The following is a 22706-nucleotide window of genomic DNA, read 5'->3' as shown; positions in this document are numbered from 1 at the left end:
AAGATGAAATTCTCAGTTAATAACTGAAAGTTTAATAACTGAAAGTTAATAAATCACTGGATCCAGATCGTATCTATCCTCTTAAGGAGCTCAAATGTGAAATTGCTGACTTTCTTAACAGAAATGTACAATATACCCCTCAGATCAGCCTCTGTAGCAGAGGACTGGAGAATGGAGAATGCAATTTTTAAAAAGAGATCTGGGTGGGGTGGGGGGATCTGGGGACTTGCAGGCTGGTTAGTTTAACATCTGTTTTGGGAGAACTGGTTGAAAGCATGATTAAGCATGATTTCAGCTGAGGGAGAAGCTCTAGTGAAAAAGAATCAACATGGCTTCCCCAGAGGTAAGGCCTGTCTGACTAAGCTTTTAGAGTTCTTTGAGAGTAGCAATACACATGTGGATATGGGCAATTCAGGAGACATTATTTACTTGGACTTCCAAAGGCTTTTGACAAAATTCCTCACCAAGACTTCTAAGCAAAATCTGAGCAATGCTTTTCAACCTATTCAAAAAGGATCTGGAATTAGGAGTAAGTAGTGAAGTTGTGAACTTTGTGGATGATACCAAAACATTTAGCGCGGTTAAAACCAAAAGGGATTGTGAGGAGCACCAAAGGGATCTCACTAAGCTGGGGCAAAGGCCTTCAAAATTGTAAATGTAGTTCAATGTAGGTAAATGAAAAGTACTGCATGTTGGAGTATAGCATTCCAACTTCAAGGAGAGACTGATGGAATCCGAGGTAGCAGTGACTCATCAGGAACAGAATCTTGCCGTTGTGGTGGACAGCTTGATGAAAATCTCAACCCAGTGCACAGCTACTGTAAACAGATGAACTCCAAAAATAAAACCGCCAAGACTGTGCTCCCATTATGCAATCACATTTGGAATGTTGTGTACAGTTCTCCTTACTGCACCTGACATTATTGTGTTGGGGAAAGTGTAGAGAAGAAACTGGAATGATCAACAATCAAGTTGTAAATGGCCCAGGTAGTTTTTGCTGCTGGGTAGTATAAAAATGAATGAAAAAAGAATGAATAAAAACATGTTGAAGTAATTCATCTGTGATAAACCGTTTCAATCTTGGATTGTAAGATTAAAAAGGCAAGTCAGGGGAGTCATGATAGAGGTGTTTAAAATTATGCATGGTATGGAGAAAGTGGCAAGGAAGACATTGTTCTTTTTCTCCCGTAATACCCAGGATCACTCCATGAAGCTGATGGGGGAGATTTAGGACAGATAAAAGGAATTACTTCTCACACTATGCAACATTAAACCATGGCATTTACTGCCACAGGAAATAGCGATGGGGACCAACGCGGGTGACTTTAAAGGGAACTGGGCAAATTCACGGAGGAGAAGGCTGTCAGTGGCTCCTGGCCTTTTTGCCTATCTACTACCTCCATTATCAGAGGCAATATGCCAGCTGCGCTTGGTCAGGAGGAGGTCTTGCACCCATCCTGTTTGAGGGGTCTGGTTTGCCACCATGTGAATGGAGTGCTGGACTCGATGGAACATTGGCTGATCCATCCTAGCTGTTCTTACATTCCTATGTTTGAATTAATTAATGCATTGATTTAACAGAAATAAATACACGCATAGATCATTTATTATTTATTAATGCATCAATTAATCATAAACAAACAACTAGCAAATCACTTCTACATTCATTTCCTCCTCAGTCTTGTTCACTTGATGTACTTGTATGCTTTGGCCTTGGCAGCAACATACTGGACCAATCCCCAGTTTAAGATTTGCCTGAATGAACCGGACGATGACCACGAAGGAGCTGCGAGTGAACCGTGTTGCACGCTGCTGGTGGGCCTGATGCAGAAGAATCGCAGGAGGCAGAAGAAGATGGGAGAAGGGCTGCTCAGCATTGGCTACTCCCTTTATCAGGTGCATAAATCATTGTTCCTTATTCTTTTATCTTTTAGCAAGGGTTGGGCAATGCTTCTCTGACCCCACCGGGAAACATGTGATGGTTTTCATGGGTTGCTTGTATGTTCACCAACATACAAGTTGGGGCGGCTGAAGGTGGCAGGGGGTGTTGCCTGTGCTGGTACTGCGTGTGGTCAAGGACAGTGTCCCGTTTGCTCAGCCTCTTGCACATAACCTTTGCCTTTCACATAGGCACTTGCACACATGCATGAAGAGCACTTGTGCACAAGTCAGAAGGTACATAGGGACACTCACCCCTGAGTACCAAATCTTCGGGACAATTGTGCTCCCTCCAACTTGGCCACAGGCAGCAGTGAAAAATTCAGTGGTGGTGGACAGGGCACCTTTGTGGTTCCTGCCGAAGGCCTCTGAGAGCTGTGTATGGTCCAGAGGTTTCCTCAGTTCTCTTTTGAAGTAGCAGTATACTTCCTCTTTCATATTTCTTTTGTGGAGCCATAGTGTAGTGCAGCTTTCCCCATTATTGTTCCCTCCAGTTTGACTGCCACTCACAGCCTCTCCCAGCCAGCCATGGAAGGTACCAGGTTAGGGAAGGCTGGCTTAGTGATAGAACTCATCTTGTGCTTAAGCTAGGCCACAGGTTCAGTCTCCAGGATCAGACAGCAGATGTAGGAGAAGTGCTACCACTCAGAACAGACAATATTAATCTAGGTGGACCAGTGGCCTAACTGAGACAGTTTCATGTATTCATATGAAGGTAAATCAAAACAGAGCTGCCAGGCTGCTGACGGGGACTGGGCGTTGTGTTCACATGACTCCAGTTCTCCGTCTGCTTCACTGGCTTCCCATTGAAGTCCGGGCCCAATTCAAGGTGTTGGTGATGACCTATAAAGCCCTAAACGGCTTGGGTCCTGGTTACCTGAAGGAGCGCTTGCATCCATATATGCCCAGCCGCCCCTTGAGATCAGCGGGGGAGGCCCTTCTCCGGGAACCCTCCATGAAAGAAATTAGGAGGGTGGGTGCTCGGAGGAGGGCTTTCTCTGCGGTGGCGCCTAAGTTATGGAACGTGCTCCCCAGAGAGGTCCGCCTGGCGCCGTCATTATTTGTTTTTCAGCACCAGGCGAAGACCTTTTTATTCAAGCGGCATTTTAACTGTTAACATTATTGGTTTTATCTGGCCAGGGCGGCTTATTTTATACTGTATTGTTGTATTTTAATTTAATATTTATATTTTTTAATTTATATTATAATTATTTTAACTTAATGATGTGAGCCGCCCCAAGGCTTCGGCGAATGGGGCAGCATAAAAATGTTTTAATAAATAAATAAATAAATAAATAAATAAATAAATAAATAAATGCGTTCCAGTACCCTCAACTTCTCCAGCAACCATCCTCAAAGGCTGATTGTGAAAAATGTCTTAACCTGAGGAGTCTAAACCAAGAGTCAGATCAATGGGAGTAAATATCTTCCAGACTATTACTGAAGTCCACTTGGACTGTCATATCTGTCTATGCTGTAATAGCCTATATTGTTTCTCTTGCATGTCAATCCATTTGGAAATTAAAGAGATACAAAACTGTTTCATAACTGAATATAGTGGCTGGAGACAAATGTTTATGTCAACGATGAAGAAGCAGTTGTCTATGGGTACTGATGCTGAACTGTAATAAAATTAATTATCCTCTAAAACTGATTGCATATTTATGTAACTATGATTGATTATATTAGTGAGTGAGTGATCAACATTTTCTGTGCCAATGAATTTGCCTTTACAAGAAGCGTTAATTGCTATTTAACTTTGATTGTGAGTAATATATATCCATCTTCCCAAGTGAAAAGCAAGTAGGCTGCTTGACCTTCTACCTGAGAAATGTGGAAGCCACTCATACAGGTGTAATTGTGTGCAAAAGGGAGAGAAAAGGAAATGCAGCTGGAAGGGTTTAGAGCCCAAGTGGAGTACTGCTTCAAATCTCATTGCATTATTTCCTCAGCACAGCTATTGCTAGGTGCTGTATGATACTCAGAACTGATAACATGGGTTCTGTTCAGAGGGATCAAAAATTAAGAGAATAAGATCAGAGGCAAAAGGAGACTAGATTAGAGGACTGAGTAAAGAGTTGTCTGTATCCCCCTTTGGACTAGATTTGCAGTCCTCTTTCTTAGCAGTATTTTAAAGCAATATATTCATAATTACAAGGGCATCATTAGGGAAGGCTAGTGTAGGGCACAAGGGGATTGTGAAACAACAACAGGGAAGTCTTCAAGCTGCTTTTAACACTGGTTGGGCTTAGATTTCAGAATGGCTGGCAATCATTATTGGATTTTCCAATAATGCTTCTAGGAAATACCATACATGGCTAAGCAAATTATGGTTGTTAGGCATAAAAGAACAATTTGTTTGAATCCATTAAATGGCTTGTTTGTTGATTTTTCAAAAATACATCTTTCATTACGCCTCTTTGTGTATCTTACAGGTGCCAAAAGAGGTACGCACACTATGCTGGAAATATACATCCTCCAAAATGGTCATCCCTTTCCAGTGCTAAGTATAGAGATCATCTCCTGCTTCTTGAAGGTTGATGCTCCCAGTCTGACATATGTCAAGGGGACATGTGGAGACTTTGCTATTTTCCTGGAGAAACGTGAAATATCGTTTCTAGAGATGTGTACAGTTTATTCTTTTCTATTTTTGAGTAGCAAGAGAGTATAACTATGATGCCTTAATTCTAGTGTTTCCTGTGATACTTGTGCCTGTGGATAATATGGTGCCTGTGGATCTCTTTTTTGCCACCTCTTGTCTGACTGTCAATTTATCGCTGTGTTTTCAATTAAACATATTTTAAAAAGGGAGGCTTCCATGCTGCAAAGTGAAGTTCAGCTCTTCAACACCATCTTTATTTGGGTTCAAAAATGGCTGGCCACACCTGTTACAGGAGAGGACAACCATTAATTTCCTTCCTACAAATCCCTTTCCCCAGCCAAGGCAAAAACTGAAGGTGGGAGAAACTGCTTTCTTTAATGTATTTATTATTAATTTATACCCTGCCATTTTTCCTCTTGTGAGGAACTGAGGCAGCTTACATATTCCTCCTTCTCTCTCTTTTATCCTCTCAACAACCCTATGAGGTAGTTTAGACCAAGAATTAGTGGCTGACCCGAAGTTACCCAGTGAACTAGAATCTGGTTCTTCTGAGTCCCAGTCCAACACGCTGATCAATACACCACACAAAATCTACAGTTTTGAAACAGCTTTGCTACATGACTAGCTTTTAAATGTCACATCTGTTAACATATCACATCTCATTCATACATTGACTGACCACAGGGTTAACATGTAGTCAAAAAATTAATTGTGATGGGTTGATTTAGTTATTGCCTTTTAAAAACAAACTTGAAATTAGTTTGCTTGTTTGTTTTCCATTATGCTTTTCATGGATAGCACAGAAAGAGGGGCAAGATTTTTCTTTCTTAATACTGGAACTTTGGGGAACTGGAACAAAATCGATTTTGTCAGGTTAGACAAAAGAAGCACTTCCTCTCACGACACACTTAGGGCATTTACTGTGACAAGTCAATGCAAGTGGTTCATTTCAGTTTATCGTATTTTTCTTTCTTTTTTTCTTCTAATGGTTTTGTTGAAATCCACAGACATAACTTAAATTTAAAAAGAGGTCAATGGAGCTCCCTTGTACATACTCCCGAGCCTCATTCTGGAAATGAGTATTTTTTTTCTAATTTCCAGTTGCTTTATGAACTAAGAGCAGTGTTTTCTGCTGGTGGACGGGCAAGCTTGGATCCTACCCTATGAGTTAAATAGTGGAAAATATAACACACTAAGCTAGCATGTAAACTCACATCTGATTTCAGTTTTTAATGCCTATAGCGTGTTTGCTTTAAGACCATAGTAAGAAAGATATACTTTCAGTAGATAATGCAACACACCCGGTTCCAAGCAAGTTCCACCTGTCTTGTCTTACTGCCTTAATGTGTCACACTTTGAAAGGCAAGCTTATGCCTCAGAGGTGCTGTTCAAACACTGATTGTTTGGCTTTCCTACCTTTGTTCAATGTGTGGCAGCTCATTTGCTTTGTAACTCATGCTTGCATAGTGTTGGTACAGATTTATGTTATCAGTTAGACAGAAGATGCTTGAATATTGTAAGCATAGCTATTGGTTTAGCATTTATGTTCAATGGGAGGAGCATAAGAAATTCCACACTGAAAATTTGCTTTTTTGATATTGACACAGGCAAAAAGGTATTTCTCCGTTATTTGCAAAGCAGCTGACTTAATGCACCTGTTCCTAAGTTTGTTAGGTGAAAATGACTGGGATGATAGGAATGGGGGCTGGTGACACATTGATGGAATAAATATTGCAGGACATGCAGGGGACCACCCAATGGGGATGTCCATTAGCCTCCAAACGTGGCAGATTACAGGCTTCTTATTATCAAGCCGCAGTGCTTTGCACAGGGAAGAAAGATGGCTGGAGCACCACGGGGACCCACTGCATCCTGGCGGATCAGGTCTCCTGCCCAGCATGACCTTTTTACTCTTTTTCTGAGATCACTCTTATGACCTCAGAGATTTAGCTGGTGCAGCACTTTCTGTGCAGGCTGAGTGTGGTAAAGAGGGTGATCCAAGCACTGATCCTCAGCTCATAGCCAACAGGGCAAGCAATACATCAAGGGGGTCAAAACTCTTTCTGCCCTTGTGATGAATTCCATTGCAGAGTAGCTCTCAGTGGCCTTTTGGTGGGGCCCAAATACAAAAACCTCCACCATATTTTAGATTAGATTAACAGCCTTAGGAGAGGCAGTGCAACCTTTTAGAATGAGAGAAAAGCCTCCACAAAGCTGGAAACCAAACATTTGGAGAAAAGCTATAGAACCAGAGAAAGGGAATGTGGCCATCCAGGGAAACTTGGAGGGCCAGATGGGGACCCAAGGCTTGAAGCTCTGCAGTTCCCTGCAGCAAGTTAGTCCTGGCTGTATGGTTTCAGAAGGATGACACAGTCTTTGCTGTATCTGATCTCATCTTGTTCATAAGCACTTGATATTAAACCTATTAAAGAATGTAGAAAAACAGTTAATGAAGAAATGGGCTCCATGAAAAATTATAATTACGTATACCCTGCACAGTCAGTTGTGGTCACCAGTCTGCATGAAACACGTGCCATGAGAGTGCATTCACATGGCAGTTAGGAATGTGGCCACAGGTAAAGCATCTGAAAAATATCAGCTTGGACATGAATAAAACAACATGGAAGATATGGATAAATGTCCTTCACCCAACTTTATCCTTGCTGCTCTTTGCATTTGCGGTCATGTACATTTTGTTCAGGTATATAGAAAGAAAGAGGAAGAAGGATATGTTCAGGCACCCATTATTTTTTGCTTATTCCATTTGCAAATCAAAATGAGTTTCTGATAGGCTTCTGAACTTACCTAAGCATGCTTTGAACTCATCCTAAGAAATGTAGTAAGTACCTTTAGTAAATACCTCTTGGTGTCCAGTAGAAAAAATAAGCAAGATGAAGTTGAAGAGATGCTCAGAAGTCCAATAGATCTTGGCAGGAAGAGGTAGTCACTGAAGTCTAACATGAATGGCTTATGCATTCAATGGACCCAAAAGTTGGTTGTGCCCTATGTCTTGGTAGCAGTTTAAAATTAATGCTTCTACCTTGTTCTTCTCACTAGCTGGGAAATCAAACTGATGTTCATCTAAGCAGAGAGTTCTTCTTGACAAACAGACCTGTAGCTCGCTCTGACACATATGTCAACTTGCGTGAAGTCTCGAACCGCCTCCATCTGCCTCAGGGAGAATATCTTATTGTGCCGTCCACCTTTGAGCCTTTTAAAGATGGAGAGTTCTGCCTCAGAATCTTCTCTGAGAAACAGGCTAAAACTCAGTATGTATCTTCTACCAGAATGTGCAATGTTGGGACATATGTTCTAACATTCCTGTTATCATAGTGACTGGAGTGTTCTGTTAAGAGATGTGCCAGAAGGTAGTTGGGACAAGCCTGCGAGTTTGGCAAAGACAGACTTCAGTATGTATATACATGTAAATAGGACATGAGAGAAATTGTGGATGTGGTGAGAGAACAGCCTCCTAACCAATCTTTCTCCTCCACTCTCTTCTCCCTTCCTTCACCTGTTTAAACTGTTCCTCCTTTCAGACTGCAATCAAATATACCAGTACTTCGGGAAGGTCCTTGCTTAGTCCAAGAATCACGGGAACAAGAAAAAGCAAATTTACACAATTTGGCACAGGAATGAATATTTTGGTCAAGATATTTATTTTCTTTTTATGCACTTATGTTCCCGATAACATAGTTTTTTTTGAGTGACTCATAAAGATAAAATGAATCAGGTGCAATATTTAAAATATCATTAAACATTTACAACATAAACTTTTCCATCTGAGAGTGACACACAACCCAAGACAGTGTAATTAAAAATACCCGGTATAAAAGCAATGGGATAACAATTGAAATGCTAAGATTTCTGAAGGCCAAGAGAGTAAAATGAAGCATCCCCCTGAAGCCCAAAGGACCCTTGAGAAGGGCCAGGTGAGCTTCTCCAAGGAGGATATTCCATAGCCATAAGAGCACTGCTGAGAAGGCCTGCTTCCTAACAGCACCTCACTTCATTTCCCATGGAACAAGACCTGTGAGGAAAATGGCCTCAAAGTTCAAGGCAGGACTATACAAGAAAAGACTCTTTTTCAGGTAACCTAATCCCAAACCACCCTACACATGTCCACCCAGATGGGAGTCCCATACTGGGCCATGCTTTCAGGTGAATGTGTATACAACTGCATCATGCAGTAGCTTTTCCCAACCTAGTACATTCCTGGTGCCAGACTTCAACCTCATCTGTCCCAGCCAGTGGAGTCAATGATCAGACATAATGGAAGTTGTAGTCCAAAGCAAGTGAAGGGCAGCAGGTCGGGGAAGGGTGCACTAAGGGCTCTAAAGGACAAGATCTGGGTCGATCTGATCTGGATCTGGTTACCTTAAGGACTGTCTGCTCCCATGCAGACCTGCCACAGGCATCCTGCACTCTGACTTCATCTCCGAAGAGCAAGCACGGGAGCGTAACACAAGCTAAATGGAGATCCATCTTTACTGTTAGAGATTAAAATCATTTCTATTTCAACAGCCATTTAGTATATGATTCTGTTGCTGTTTAAAACTGGGTTTTGTGCTGATGGTTGGGTTAGGGTGCCATTGTTTTCAGTAGCACTTTTGTCAGGTTATGTGTGTATAGTTTGTTTTTGCTTAATTTCTTTGTAATTTTGAGTTTGTAAACCACTCAGAATACTATAAAAGCAGAAGTTTAGCTAGACAGATTATATTACAATAGCAATAATACTATGATTGTGTTTTTTTAATCACAGGGAAATGGGTGATGTTGTGGCTGCCAATCCATATGAGGTAAATAACTAAAATAAGGTCAAATTAACAATTTAATTTGGCCACCTTGAGCTAAGGTGAGCCAAAGACTTCTTATTCTGTGCTGGAGTAGCTCTGCCAGGGAAAACAAAGCTTTTGTTTGCATTGACAGAAAGCTGAAGCACTGTATTTTACTGCCCAAGAACCCAATGGGTGACAATGCAGTAGACTCAGCGAACTTTTCACAAAAAATACAACCTTTGTAACATCTGGTTCATGGCAGTACTGCTTCACAGTCATAAGATTAATACGATTTTATATACAGCAGCATTAAGTAGACATCTTCACCTTTCAGAGCTTCTTTTGGTAACAAGGGGGTCCTTCACAGGAAGCCTCAGACTCCAAGATGTTCTTGTAAAAATGTAGTATTATTCTAAATCTCTTCTCTTTTTAGCCTCATGTTGCAGGAAAGGACATAGACAATGAGTTCAAGGGCCTGTTTCAAAAGCTTTCTGGAGAGGTAAGAGGGTCACAGTGGGTATTTTTAAACTCATTTTTACTGTAAATTTCACTGAAACAAAATAAAAATAAATAAAACAAAAACAGGAAAACTCCCAAAATATAATCCCCTTGAAGTTAACAGTTACTGGTAACAGCATAAATCCAGGTGTATTGATTATAAATCCAGATGTATCAACATAAGCTTCATCAAAAGCAGACCAGATATCCATATATATGTGTCCACCTGAGACTGAATGACATTGGATCAAAATCTGTTAAGTCTTTGAGCCATTGCTACAGGATAAACTGAGATTCTAGCTAATGTTGCATTTGTAAATATTCCCACCCAGTTGCTGCAGGCAAATCAGAAGATAAGAGTTCTCACCTTCCCCTACTAAATGATCCAAAGTAAAAATCAGCTTGTCTATCTTGGTCTGCCACCAAAACATTTTTTAAACTGATTTTTAAGTTTGCATTTTGCTATAAGGTCCATTTAGGGTTGGGAGAAGAGGTTAACATGCCATTGAATTGACACCATATTGCCTGCCATACATCTTGAGCAACTTGCTCATTCTTGCTGAGCAGTGTTTCAATGTGCCAGGAGCCTAATGCTATCCACTTGAACAGGGGGCCGTGGCAGGAGGATTCCGAAACTGGCCATTGTGGAAAATGCAGTCTGAGTAGAAAAGACCCAAAAGTGTAGTGCAGGGCAGCAAATAGGTCCGGTGATACAACACGGAACCTGGAAAACCCACCACAACTTCCATCATAGAATGTTGTATCCTTTTCAAAGATATGTGTGATAGAGAGGAACCTCAGAAAAACATCTGAAAATATTTTCTGTGTATATTTAAGCGAATGGCACATAACATGTAAACCAGTCCTAGGTATGATATTTATCTTCATAAATATTTATCTTATTAACCTTACCCCACAAGCTTAACTTTAAAGATGTCCACCTATGTCCTGGGATATCTTATTAATCAGCTTATTCAAATTTACCTTAATTATTTATTAATTAAGCCACTCCTAGAAGACTGTTAGTATAATAGTCCTCTAGAAGTAACTATTGCGCAGCAAGTAAGAGAATTCATGCAGTGTCAGAATTGCCAGGCGGCTAATGCCCTGTGTGAGATTGTATCTCGAACTGGTATCAGTTCAGATGTTGACCAGTTGACTGAATAACCAGACAGTTTACCAAAAGCATTGATAACTGCAACACATACCCAACAACCGAGCATTATGTCCATTGAAAATGGAATTGCAATTACTTTGGAGCCTAGCTAAAAGGGCCTGGTTCTGGACTTACTAATTAATTAGGGAATATTTGGCTGGAGTGAAGAAATCTCCCTTGGGGTTTTGTGTTTTGTGTCAAACTGGTTTTAGGTAGAAGCCTGGCTTGCTCTGAGAGTAGGTTTGGTGGCTATGGCTGTGCCCTCTTTTACTGTAAGCAATAGCTAAGTCTCCAAATTGTCTCTTCTGTGCAGGACTGTGAGATGACTGCAAATGAACTTCAGACTATTTTGAACAGAGTTATAACCAAAAGTAAGTTGCAAGTGATGTTTCAACACTCGGAAGACGATCATGAGGACTGCAAATACCTGTTACCCAGAACCATGTGCAGACTGAGTCTGAATATGTGCTTATCCATAGCAGCCAGTATGCGAGTACTTACACTAGTTCTTGTTCCTACTGATTCCTATATAACTTTCAGTATGATAGATAAATTTTACGTAAGAGAAGCAAATATACTAACTGTTGACCCTTCCAAAATTGTTCACTTTCTGTGGCATATGGCACGGATCTTGCAGATTATTGTAAAAATAAATTGGGGTCAGTGTGAATGCTGGATATTGTATGGATCTTATGCATGTCCTTTATTTGTACCATGAGTGTCAGGGGAATGGCAAGAGTTAACATTTTAGTGGATCACAGAACACAAGAAATTTGCTTAGGAATAGCTCAGAGGAGCTTGCTGCACAACGATCACAGCTGGTTCCACCACAAGTGAACGGAATCCATGCAGAAGCCCGTGGGCTTCTCTGAAGGAGGCATCTAACCCACCACTTTACTGAGGCATTAGGATCAGCTCCTTGACAGGTGTCTCCTGCCCCCAGGGTAGTTTCTTTTTCTGCCTTTCCATAAGTTCCATTACAAAAGCACAAGATGGTGCTGCAGGAAAATACACAAGTAGACAAGCTTTCCATGGTGCAATTTCCAAATAATAGCAGACTTGCCTCATTCTAAAGCATGCCATGGAAATGCCTGGGAAATATGGGAGAGACTTTGGGGCAGGAGGCCGTGATGTGAAGCAGCTTCAAATGAGGAATCATTAGTGCCCCATAAATGCCTTGTGTAGAGACACTCCAAATAAGAGGTCATTAACATGCAATAAATATTTTAACCATATTTGATTAAAATCCACATTAACCAAATGCAATAGCCAATATTAGGAGCATTATTTTCTACAGCATTTTAAGGCTAGGTTTCCAAAGTCCTCTCGAGTCTGCTTGATTATTTGTTTTCCTCCTTGTGTGTTTATATGTTCTTTACAGAAGTTTTTAAACTAAAGATGCATGTGCTTTTTAAAAGCACTACAGCATCTGGATTGTCACTGAATATCTCAATATTTCTGTGAGATGCTGAACAGTCTTCAAAATCATCCTGCAGAAACAAGGACTATATTTTGCCGTAACTGCAGAGGCTAACCACACACAAAAATGAGTCCCTAGTGTTTCCTTGGGATGCGGATAAATATTTGTCTAACATTTTTTGCCTCTCCTTTATTGTATAGGAACAGACATTAAAAGTGATGGATTCAACATAAACACCTGCAGGGAGATGATCAGCCTCTTAGATGTATCCTTTAAAATGTCACTCTTTTCTACTGGATTTCCCTTGCGAACATTTTAACTAGATAAGGAAAGATTTACGTGTTTCATTTTCCTGGTGCATCCGTCTCCACTTGCCATAGGCATAAAATGTGGTGTGTAGATCTTATGGCAAAGGGAGTGACCCGTCACTGCTACTCGAGGGGTTGCTGGTTGGTTCTCTGGTCTTGTGTCTCACCCAGGAGCATCTCCGCAAGGCAGCCCTGCCTGGACTTAGCAGCAATTGTCTGGGCTGCTGCTGCTGCTGGTGGTATAACCTGGATGTAGTTCTAGTCCAGTTGGACCATATGTTGCTCTCTGCTTACACATGAAGAAGATGCCTAGAGAATTCAAGCAAGCTGCAGGGAGAGGATACATGGGGAAAGCAGTGCCAGTCCTGCCTGTCCATATGGCTCAGAAAGTGTGGCACAACTAAGAGATGGAGGACCTGCCAGTGGTCGCTGTGTATTCTTCTCCCACAGGAGAGTAATTAACGGTGTAAATGACTTAAGATGCAAGAATGGATTTGTTATAGATGTGCAGCCAGGTGGCTGGCGGAAAGCCACAGCGGAAAGCCTGGTAGAGAGGGCGAGCTATTATCCAGAGGAACACATCTTGCAGCTTTAGCAGATCTCAGAGTATTTGCATAGAAGAAAATATACTAGACTGGACCAAGGTGGGCTCAGCTGAGATCTGAATAAGCTAAGATCTCTTTCTCTCTCCCTTCCTCCCCCTCTTTCTCTTTCTGGTCAGTTTTTGACTATTCTGACTAGGGAGACTGGCACTACCAAGGAGTGTCCTAGTGGTCCCTTAGCCTTCTTACTCCCCTCTCTCCAAATGCATACTAAACCTCCAAAGCTGCTTTGAGGACCTCAGAGAAGCAGCCAGTGCATTATTTCCTGTGAAGGGCGGGCGTGGGAGGAGGGTGTGAAGTCCCAGCTCTGATGTTTAAGCAGGCTTCCCCCATAGGAGCTCAGACTCTGAAACATTTTGTGATCCTCTGGACACTGTTTATGGATCACAGGGTCACTGGGTAAACATATTTGGGTATGGCAAGGGCACGCTTGTCCTCTTCTATCCAGCCACCAGTGTGGTGCAATTAGACCAGGCAAGAGGAACAAGGGGTTGAGCCATGAAGCTCACCTGGTGTCTTTGGACCTGTCACGACTCCTCAGCCTCGTTTATTTCACAGGTTTAGTATACAAATAAAATGGAGAGGAGGCAGATCATCTGTGCTGCCTTGTGTTTCCTGTGGGAGGTGGGGGAAATGGTAGGATATACATAGAACAAATAAATAAATAAGGTCACTCACATTATCCACAAACTGTCCATATATGCTGAAATCAGTGGGAGGTGCATTGCACCTATCTAGCCTGATTCTGTGCATGCTTGCTTGGAAGTATGCCCAGGGTGTTGCATGGATAAGGATGCATATTGTCACAGCTCAATAGCATGTGCAATTCAGCAATAAGTGCCACAATAAGTATTTTGGGACCTGTTCTGTAATGTTGCAAAATTATTATTGTGGACCTCATACCTGCCTGCATAATAGACCAGTAGGAGGTGCTTGCCACCAACTTTCCAAAGACAGGAGTTGATAGCAATATAATAAGCAATTGTAGGATGTGTGTAACCTAAAAAGTGCATGTCCGGTTTTAAACCTGGTTCTTTTATAAAAAGACGTAAAACAGATGGCTGCTTTTTATAGTCCAGAGGGTGAGCATGATCTATGTAGCCCAACAAAAATGATAATAAATCCCTTTGCGAAAGAGAGTCCAGCGATCTTCACACATCCTTACCTAAGCAAATTGAAAACAGCAGGTGTGTCTCCCCTGGGTATGCTGAAAGTGCAGGTTCATGCATCACTTAGAGTGGCACAGTGTACTTTTTAATGAGTCATCCATTTCTATCCAATTCAAAAGCTCTTACTGGTTAAGGGCGGGGGGTGGGGAGGGGAGTTCCTTGCAGTCTTGAGCTAGACCTTAACACCTTCCAGAACCATGGAACCGGTACCTTGGGACTAGTAGAATTCAAGATACTTTGGATGAAGATTCAGAGATATTTGGTAAACCCCCACATCTCACAAGTGCAACTTAAATAAATCCATATGCAGATAAGAAACAGGCCTTTATAGGACAGGAGCAGGATGATCTGTAGCTGTGGGTTGCAAGGCCCGACATCAGTGTTTAGTTTGGAGGTTTTGAACCAAATTCCACTTTGGAGAAGCTCTTGGGGGCCACGGGGTCGTGTGGGGCAGGTCAAAGGCAAAAGGTCTGTGACTTCCTTGGGCTTGGCTTGACTCTGGTCCCCTGTGATGCAGCTCCTGGAGAGGGCAGGCGGTGTTTGCATGGGGCTCACCAGGCACTGGACCCTGTGAGACCAGCTGCACGAGCAGCCCCTCTCCTCTGCACCAAGGGCAGCGGCCTTTGTTTGGGCTGCTGCCCCTGACATGGAAGAAGGTTGTTTGTGCAGCACTTGCTGGGAATGGAGCCCTGTGGGAAAGCTGTGCAAGCAGCCTCCCTCTTCCATGCCTCTTGCAGCAGTCCTCCTTTGAGTTGTTGCACATGAGGAGAAGGAAGTCACCAGGGGCTCAGCCCTCATTCTGTGAGCATTCACAGGCATCTTCTTGGCTTGGCTCACTTTCCAAGACAAGGTTGACTATGAGAGAAAGTCCAGAAATACTGGAGGATGGATTCTGTGAGGCTTCAGCACATCCCTACCTGAGCCAGGCCAGATTTGGGCCCTGGGCCTGAGGTTCTGCACCTTGATTGAGCTCACGTGTGTGTTACTTTCCACAGGCAGTGCTCTATATTTTTCAAATGCTTCCTGCCTGCTTAAACTCTGTGCATCTCACTCAAGTGAGCTTATAATCTATAACAGACAAAATTTGGGTACCTGAATTGAACTAGGGATAGTCTAGAGTTTACAGACTGTCAAAAGCACAAAGCAAGAACTAGAAGATAACAGGGCAAGCCAAACAGGGCAACATCACACCACATTAACAGCATGTATGGCACATGTTAAGGGATTAAGCATTGAAAGGTCACCTGAAGAAAACCTTCACTGACTTTGCAAATGAAAAGTACTAAGGACAACTGTCTCTACTCTGATTGACAAACTGTGATTCCATGGCAGAAATATCAAAACCCATGGAAAGCAGGTAACTTAAAAAAGTGAACCAAGCCATACTATAAGCTGTAAAGCAAACTGAATCCCTGGCAACTAATTCAGAAGTTGTGTAGAGAAGGCAAGTCAAGAAAATGAGCAAACCTAGCCACAGACTGGGTGTAAACTCAAAATATACATATGCGGAAGAAATTAATTACCCACCAAATATCTTTGTACCCACCTCCTCTCCTTCCGGCCATGCAGAATCAATCACTGTTGTTCTCTCCACACAGATACCCAGCGGTAGTCTCTGGGTCAGAATCTATGGATTGGTTCAGCATCCCGGGGCTGAACTTCTTTGAAGTTCAGTTTTTGATGCAGACTCCACCAAGACCACTTTCGAGGGCCCTTGAGCAAGATGCCTTCCATGGACGCCCTTCCACACTGATCCCCCCATTTCACCATCGCTGGCACCAACTGCTTCTGCTCTCCATCCCTGCTTTCACCCCCTGCTTGCCAGAGAGAGAGCCAGAATGCAAGGGAACAGCAGCATCTCCTCATCCTCTGTCTCATCAACACTCTTGCTTGAACCAGAGTGGGAGGCAGGTGAAGAGGAGGGGCAAAGTCAGGGGCCCCTTGTCCCTCCCCTCCCCATGCCTGCCCTTGCAGCTAGCTCCAGCCTCCACCCAGGAAAACCTGGGATCCCTATTTGGGTGCTTTGGCTGGATTTTCCGGAGTATTTTGAAAGATCAAAAGCAGCAAGGATAACTGGATGCAGCCATGGAGCAAGATGAAGGCTTAACTTGTTTGTTTGGCACAATTCCCACATTTGAAGAAATCCTGCCATGTCTCCAAGATGCTCATGTCTTGCTGGGGGCTGGGGGAAGGCAGGTGTGGGGGTCTGGCTTTTTTTCTCCCTCAGAGGAGCTATTAGCTGCACTTCTCTTTGTGTGGGAGAGGGTTTTGATCAGGGAGAAAGATCATTCCCCTTCCTATTGCTCTGGTCTGTTGCCGGTTTGTCCCTGTGGTTGTTGCTAAGCTTTAAAGAAGACATGGGCTGCTCTGTGATGGATCCCTTTGCCTGAACTAGGTTGTGGCCCTCCGTTTACATTTTTCAGTGTTTGATTCACATTATGATATTTGAGGAGAGCAACCTCAGAGTGAGCATCTGGGGTACGCGGTGGGTACAGTGTGGTGGAAGGTGGGCGATGCTGAACTTCTTTCCACTGGCCTTTTGGGCATCTGCTTGGAAATAACATGAAAATTACAGTAATGTCATACAACTAAAATAAGCAGATTAGCACTCTGTTTCATCATGCATTCCTTATCAGGCCCCTCAGCACTCAAGATTTTAATTGCTTTCCCTCTACTGTAAAAAGTATGAAAGAAAAAGCATGGCAGAGCTTCCCACTGAGTTATAAGCCAGAATAGCTTCTAATTACACAGTTAGAGCTGGATAAGAAACCATTTGGCATGGGAAAGTATCTGTTGTTCTTTTAAAGTATTAATCTCAGTAGAGTTTGCTATTACTGCCTTTGCCAGGGGGAGGGGTGATTTCTGAAGGGTTTATTTGCCATGGGGGTGGGCGAACTGCCAGTCCTGTGTGAACAGTTTCCCAGGGCACACAGCTTGCCATTAGTTAATTAAACCCCCTCCCACACCAGTCATTAACACTTTCGGAGAGAACAGACTCCCTTGCCTAGCAGGAGCAGTAGTTGCACATCCTGGCTGACAGATATATCTTCTGGAATTAACTAAATATATAGTAAACAACAGGTTCTTCCTTTTCTTTGGCTTAGAAAATCTACAAGGAAGTGGATACTGACTTTTCCGGAACCATAGATGCGCATGAAATGAGAAATGCTCTCAAGGAAGCAGGTTGGTATGCTGTGGGGAAAGTCGCTTGTCTTCCCAGGAATCCTCTACTCTTGCCATTAATCCCTAGAATGCTGCACGGCATTCTGCATTGTGCGTTCAAGTATGGCTCCCATGAGGCCTGGCCTAATAGGCCTCACTGGTGCCCTGCTTGAATTAAAAATACGGCACAGGTCAGGGATTGACAATCTGGGTGGATCTGAGACTACTTTCTACCCCTTGAACGCCCCCCCCTCCCTTAGGGGCTGCATGCCTGCCACTGTGGCGGCACCTGTGGTGAAAGAATCGGGTGTGCCACTGAATTTCAGTGGCAATGCAGCAGAGGCTGAAAAGCACCACATTTTTGCTGCATATACTGCTGAATTTCCCCAGTATATCTCATTTACAGTTTTACAAAAAACCAATAATTCCCTGGACAGAAAAGCAATTAACATTTACAGTTAAGGGCACAAACCTACGCATGTTTAGAAAGGAGAAAGGAGAATCTTTCACATTCCCCAAGTAGCTGTGGTTAAACTTGCATAGGATTGTGCCCTAAGTGATTCTGTCTAAATATGCATAGGATGGCACCTTAAGCTATTTAGATAGTGGGCTCAATACCTCTTCTCAGCTGAATCAGAAATTCCCTTCCCTAAACTGGCATGGAAACTAAAAGTAGCATTGCCTGCCCCATGAATTGAATGAATGTACAAGGGGACATGTGAGCTAGTCCCAGCCCCTGCAGCCATGTCCCCCATCACTTCAGGACAGTGTGGGAAAGAACTCGCCATGGGAATAAATGCTCTTGCATAGAGTTCCTCAACATGAGGAGGTGGACTTTTCTCCAATAATTTCATTACATGCACTGCATTTCTATGTTCTCCATACTGAAAACTCTCTGGGCTATTCACAGGAACGGTACCCCCAAAATTCAAAATATTAAAATGTAATGTTTTAATTTAAAAAAATAACAATAATTTTAAACAGTTAAAATTATGTACCTGATAAAACTACTGACAGAACATAAATATCCCATCATATTCTGTCAACCGCCTGGGAGTCAAGGAAATCTTAAGCTGGTGCCAAAGAGATAAGAATGTCGGTGCCAGGCAGACCTCACTGGGGAGAGATTCCTCAATTGGTGGCTACCACCAAGAAGTCCGTCTCCTTTTTTGCCATCCTCTGACCCTTCCTTGGGGAAAGCACTTAGAAGAAGGCCTCAGATGTTGATCCTGTTGTAGGTAGGTTGATATCGATTCCCTGCTTGTATGGAGTAAGTCTACATCTGTAAATCAGTATTAGTAGAGAGTATTTTCCCACACCATCCAAATGCATGGGTGGCATTGCTACCATAGGCGGTGGCAGCATCGTGTGGTGTAGCCATGGAGAGAGAGCCCATGTAGCTCCATTTGCATGTTCTTTCATCACATGGTGGTGGTGGGTTTTGTGTGACTATCTCCAAGGATAATTTCATTATTAAGAAAGGTGTAAAGGGGATCTTGCATATATAATCTAAGACCTCTTTCAGGAAAGTTTAGCAGGCATTACTGATAGAAGGCTTTCAATGGCTATTATTTATGATGGCTATATATTACCTTTAGTTTCAAAGCTAGTAAATATGCCTTTTTGTATCAGTAGCTGGGGAACACAAACAGAAGGATGCAATTCGATTCATGAGCTGCTTGTGGGCTTTCCACAGGCATCTGGTTGGCCCCTAGGAGAGCAGGGTACTGGAATAGATAGTCTCTTGCTCTGATCCAGCACAACTCCAGGGGATTTTCCTTCTGGCGTGGCTGGTGCTCCTGTTGAAGTCCAGGTCATTCTGTGGAATACAGAGATGACTCTGGCAGTTGATATAATCATGCCAAAGCTCCCTCTGAGAAGAACCTGGCCAGCTTCATGGGATACACCCAAGCTGATGGCAACAAAATAAATGGGAAGAAGCCAGAAATGCAGGTTGGGGAAACTTATGCTGAGTCTTGAGTACAGGTTAGAGATCATTGCTGAGCCTACTGTGCGGTGGTGATGGGGGCAAACTGAGTTTCTGTCCCAGTGCCATTGCATTTTCTCAGTGTCATGCAAGGAAGGCTTTGCCAGTGGTTTATGGCCTGCTGCAGTCTGAAGCAAGGAGAGACATGCTGGATTTCTCAGCAGCATGTTGTGGCAAGTTTGCATGGCCCTTTAAGGATAAAGTTTTGAAATCCATCAAAATTGGACACCACAGTTATTAAGCCATTAGTAGAGGTGCCCACAGCACTGTCTCATCTAGTTTTATTGGTGGTTGAGGCCTGAAGGTGCAGGCAAGATGCTTCAATAAGTCTGGCTGACTCCTTGTGTGCCTGATCCTTCTCGTCGATGGCTTATCATATCTAATAAGGAGGGAAAATTTGTCTGAGCCCAAGTGTTTGTAAATTCCTCCTTGAGAGGGACTGGCATCTTTAAAGGTGGTGGCAACTAGGCCTTTCTTGAAAAAACCTAACCTGGACCCAGATCAGGTCAACAACTATAGGCCAACAGCCAACATCTCCTTCCTGATTGAATGGATGTTTGCTAGTCAACTCTAGGCACTCTTGAATGAAACAGATTTATTTGTTTCAGTTGGGATTCAGACCTGGTTTCAGAAAGCAAACGGCTTTGATCACCCTGTGGGATGGCCCTGAGAGAGGGGCTGGGGGAACTGCGGGTTTCGCAGAGGCAGAGGAACTTGAGATCAAATTCCCAACCTGTGCTGGATCATGGAGAAAGCCAGGGAGTTCCAGAAAAACTTCTACTTCTGCTTCATTGACTATGCCAAAGCCTTTGACTGTGGCAAGTTCTTAAAGAGATGGGAGTACCAGACCATCTTATTTGTCTCTTGAGAAACCTGTATGTGGGTCAAGAAGCAACAGTTAGAAGTAGATATGGAACAACTGATTGCTTCCAAATTGGGAAAGGAGTATGGCAAGGCTGAATATTGTTACCCTGCCTATTTAACTTATATGCAGAGTACATCATACGAAAGGCTGGGCTAGAAGAATCGCAAGTTGGAATTAAGATTGCTGGGAGAAATGTCAACAACCTCAGATATGCAGATGATACCACTCTAATGGCAGAAAGTGAGGAGGAACTGAAGAGTCTCTTGATTAGGGTGAAAGAGGAGAGTGCAAAAGTTGGCTTGAAACTCAACATTAAAAAAACTAAGATCATGGCATCCAGTCCTACCACTTCCTGGAAAATAGATGGGGAAGAAAAGGAGGTAGTGACAGATTTTATTTTCTTGGTCTCCAAGATCACTGCAGACAGTGACTGCAGCCAAGAAATTAAAAGATGCTTGCTCCTTTAGAAGAACGCAATGGCAAATCTAGACAGCATACTAAAAAGCAGAGACATCAGCCTGCCAACAAAAGTTTGTATAGTCAAAGCTATGGTTTTCCCAGTTGTAATGTATGGCTGTGAGAGTTGGACTATAAGGAAGGCTGAGTGCCGAAGAATTGATGCTTTTGAATTATGGTGTTGGAGAAGACTCCTGAGAGTCCCTTGGACTGCAAAGAGATCTAATCAGTCAATCCTAAAGGAAATCAACCCTGACTGCTCTTTAGAAGGTCAGGTACTAAAGCTGAAGCTCAAATACTTTGGCCACCTAATGAGGAAGGACTCATTGGAAAAGATCCTGATGCTGGGAACAATTGAAGGCAAAAGGAGAAGGGGACAACAGAGGTTGAGGTGGCTGGATGAGGTCACTGGAGTGGCGGGGTGGGCTTGGGTGTACTCTGGGAGATGGTGGAGGACAGGCAAACCTGGAGGAATGTTGTCCATGGGGTCGCGAAGAGTCGGGCATCACCTTGCAACTCAACAACAACAACAACAAAGATGTTTTCTCTCCACATTCCTGAGTAGCAGAGCGAAACATTTATCCTCTTCTTTTTCTAAGAAGAAAGAAACAGGCTTTTAAGAGCCTGATTATCCATTAGGCATCAGTATGTCTGCTAGCAATTATTTCCACAGCTCACTATACAAATATTTCCTTTCTTGTTATTATTCTTTTTAATCATGCTGAGGATTAGTTGCATAGAATGCTTTCTGCTTATTATATTATGTGAAGTGGGCAAACAATATGCATGGCTATGGAACTGTTGTTCAACACAGGATGTCAGAAAGAGTCTCTGGTGTGGAAATACAATTCATCAGTAAATTTGATACTGCTAATTTAGGTTTGAATTGGGACAATGGTTGCCTCTCCTACTACAACTTTTACATGAACACAGTAAAGCTAGGACAGTGGTAGCACTTGCATGCTGTGAACAACTAAGCCAATGGCCACACTATTTTTCTCCAAACTGAGAGGCCTTTTATGAAGTTAGGGTGTAACCCAGTGGGCTGCTGGTATTCTACAGAATTTGGAGGATTGCACCCCTCATATGCAGAACAGGTGAAGTACAAAGGTGAAAGTCAGCTTCATGTTCTTCCTGCCCTGCAGAGCAGCTGGATTGCAGAACTTTGGGTGGGGAGGGAAGGAGGCTGAGGCTCTTGTCGGTGCCAGTCACCCCCCTGCATCCCAAACTCCTCCCTCTTTTCCCCATAAGCACTCAGAAAAGCAGCTGGTATGGTTCTTTGCCAGAATTGGCAACTGAAACCTGGGTCTGAGGTCACAGTTCTTTTCTGGCCTTAGGTCTGGGAATCCAAAAAAGGCTAGATGCTCTCTTGGAGCCATAGGAACGCCCTGTTAGACCATTGGTTCACCACCATCAACATTGGCTTGCTTTTTAGGGTTCTAGGCAGGAGTTCTTCCCAGACATCTGCATGCCTGGAGATGTCCTGGGATCTCCCTCATACAGTATGTATGTGCTTCCATGGTGCTTCAGGCCTTCCCCACCTGTCTCTGACAAATGCAGATAAATTATCATGTGCTCAGTAAAGTGGATGCTGGCTACTCAATGAGAGTGTATGCCTGAACAAATCTTTTTCTTTCAATTGCCAGAAGCCTCTTTATTGTTCCTATAGGCAGAAAAAGTTGCTAGGTTTTCCAGAGAAATGAGGGATAATCTCTGCAAAGTGTGAGAAAATGCTGACTTATAGTGAATGGGTTTCTCCGCTGAG

The 22706-nt window shown here is 43.0% G+C and overlaps 1 protein-coding gene across 1 annotated transcript in view; it reads left to right on the top strand.

Annotated features, from left to right (window-relative positions):
* The window catches only part of LOC123032371 (calpain-8-like), a 55880-nt gene that overhangs the window by 26621 nt on the left and 6553 nt on the right, over positions 1-22706 (top strand). The window contains exons 10-18 of the mRNA XM_044448216.1: positions 1721-1896; positions 4374-4385; positions 7598-7809; positions 9303-9339; positions 9752-9817; positions 11286-11343; positions 12593-12657; positions 14665-14733; positions 17576-17654. Of these exons, the coding sequence (XP_044304151.1) occupies positions 1721-1896; positions 4374-4385; positions 7598-7809; positions 9303-9339; positions 9752-9817; positions 11286-11343; positions 12593-12657; positions 14665-14733; positions 17576-17654 (774 nt within the window). The remainder of the gene's footprint in view (positions 1-1720; positions 1897-4373; positions 4386-7597; positions 7810-9302; positions 9340-9751; positions 9818-11285; positions 11344-12592; positions 12658-14664; positions 14734-17575; positions 17655-22706) is intronic.

This window comes from Varanus komodoensis, unplaced genomic scaffold (genome assembly GCF_004798865.1).
Source record: "Varanus komodoensis strain SLA01 unplaced genomic scaffold, ASM479886v1 scaffold1, whole genome shotgun sequence".
Taxonomy (NCBI): Eukaryota; Metazoa; Chordata; class Lepidosauria; order Squamata; family Varanidae; genus Varanus; species Varanus komodoensis.
This window is presented reverse-complemented; position numbering and strand designations above follow the sequence as displayed.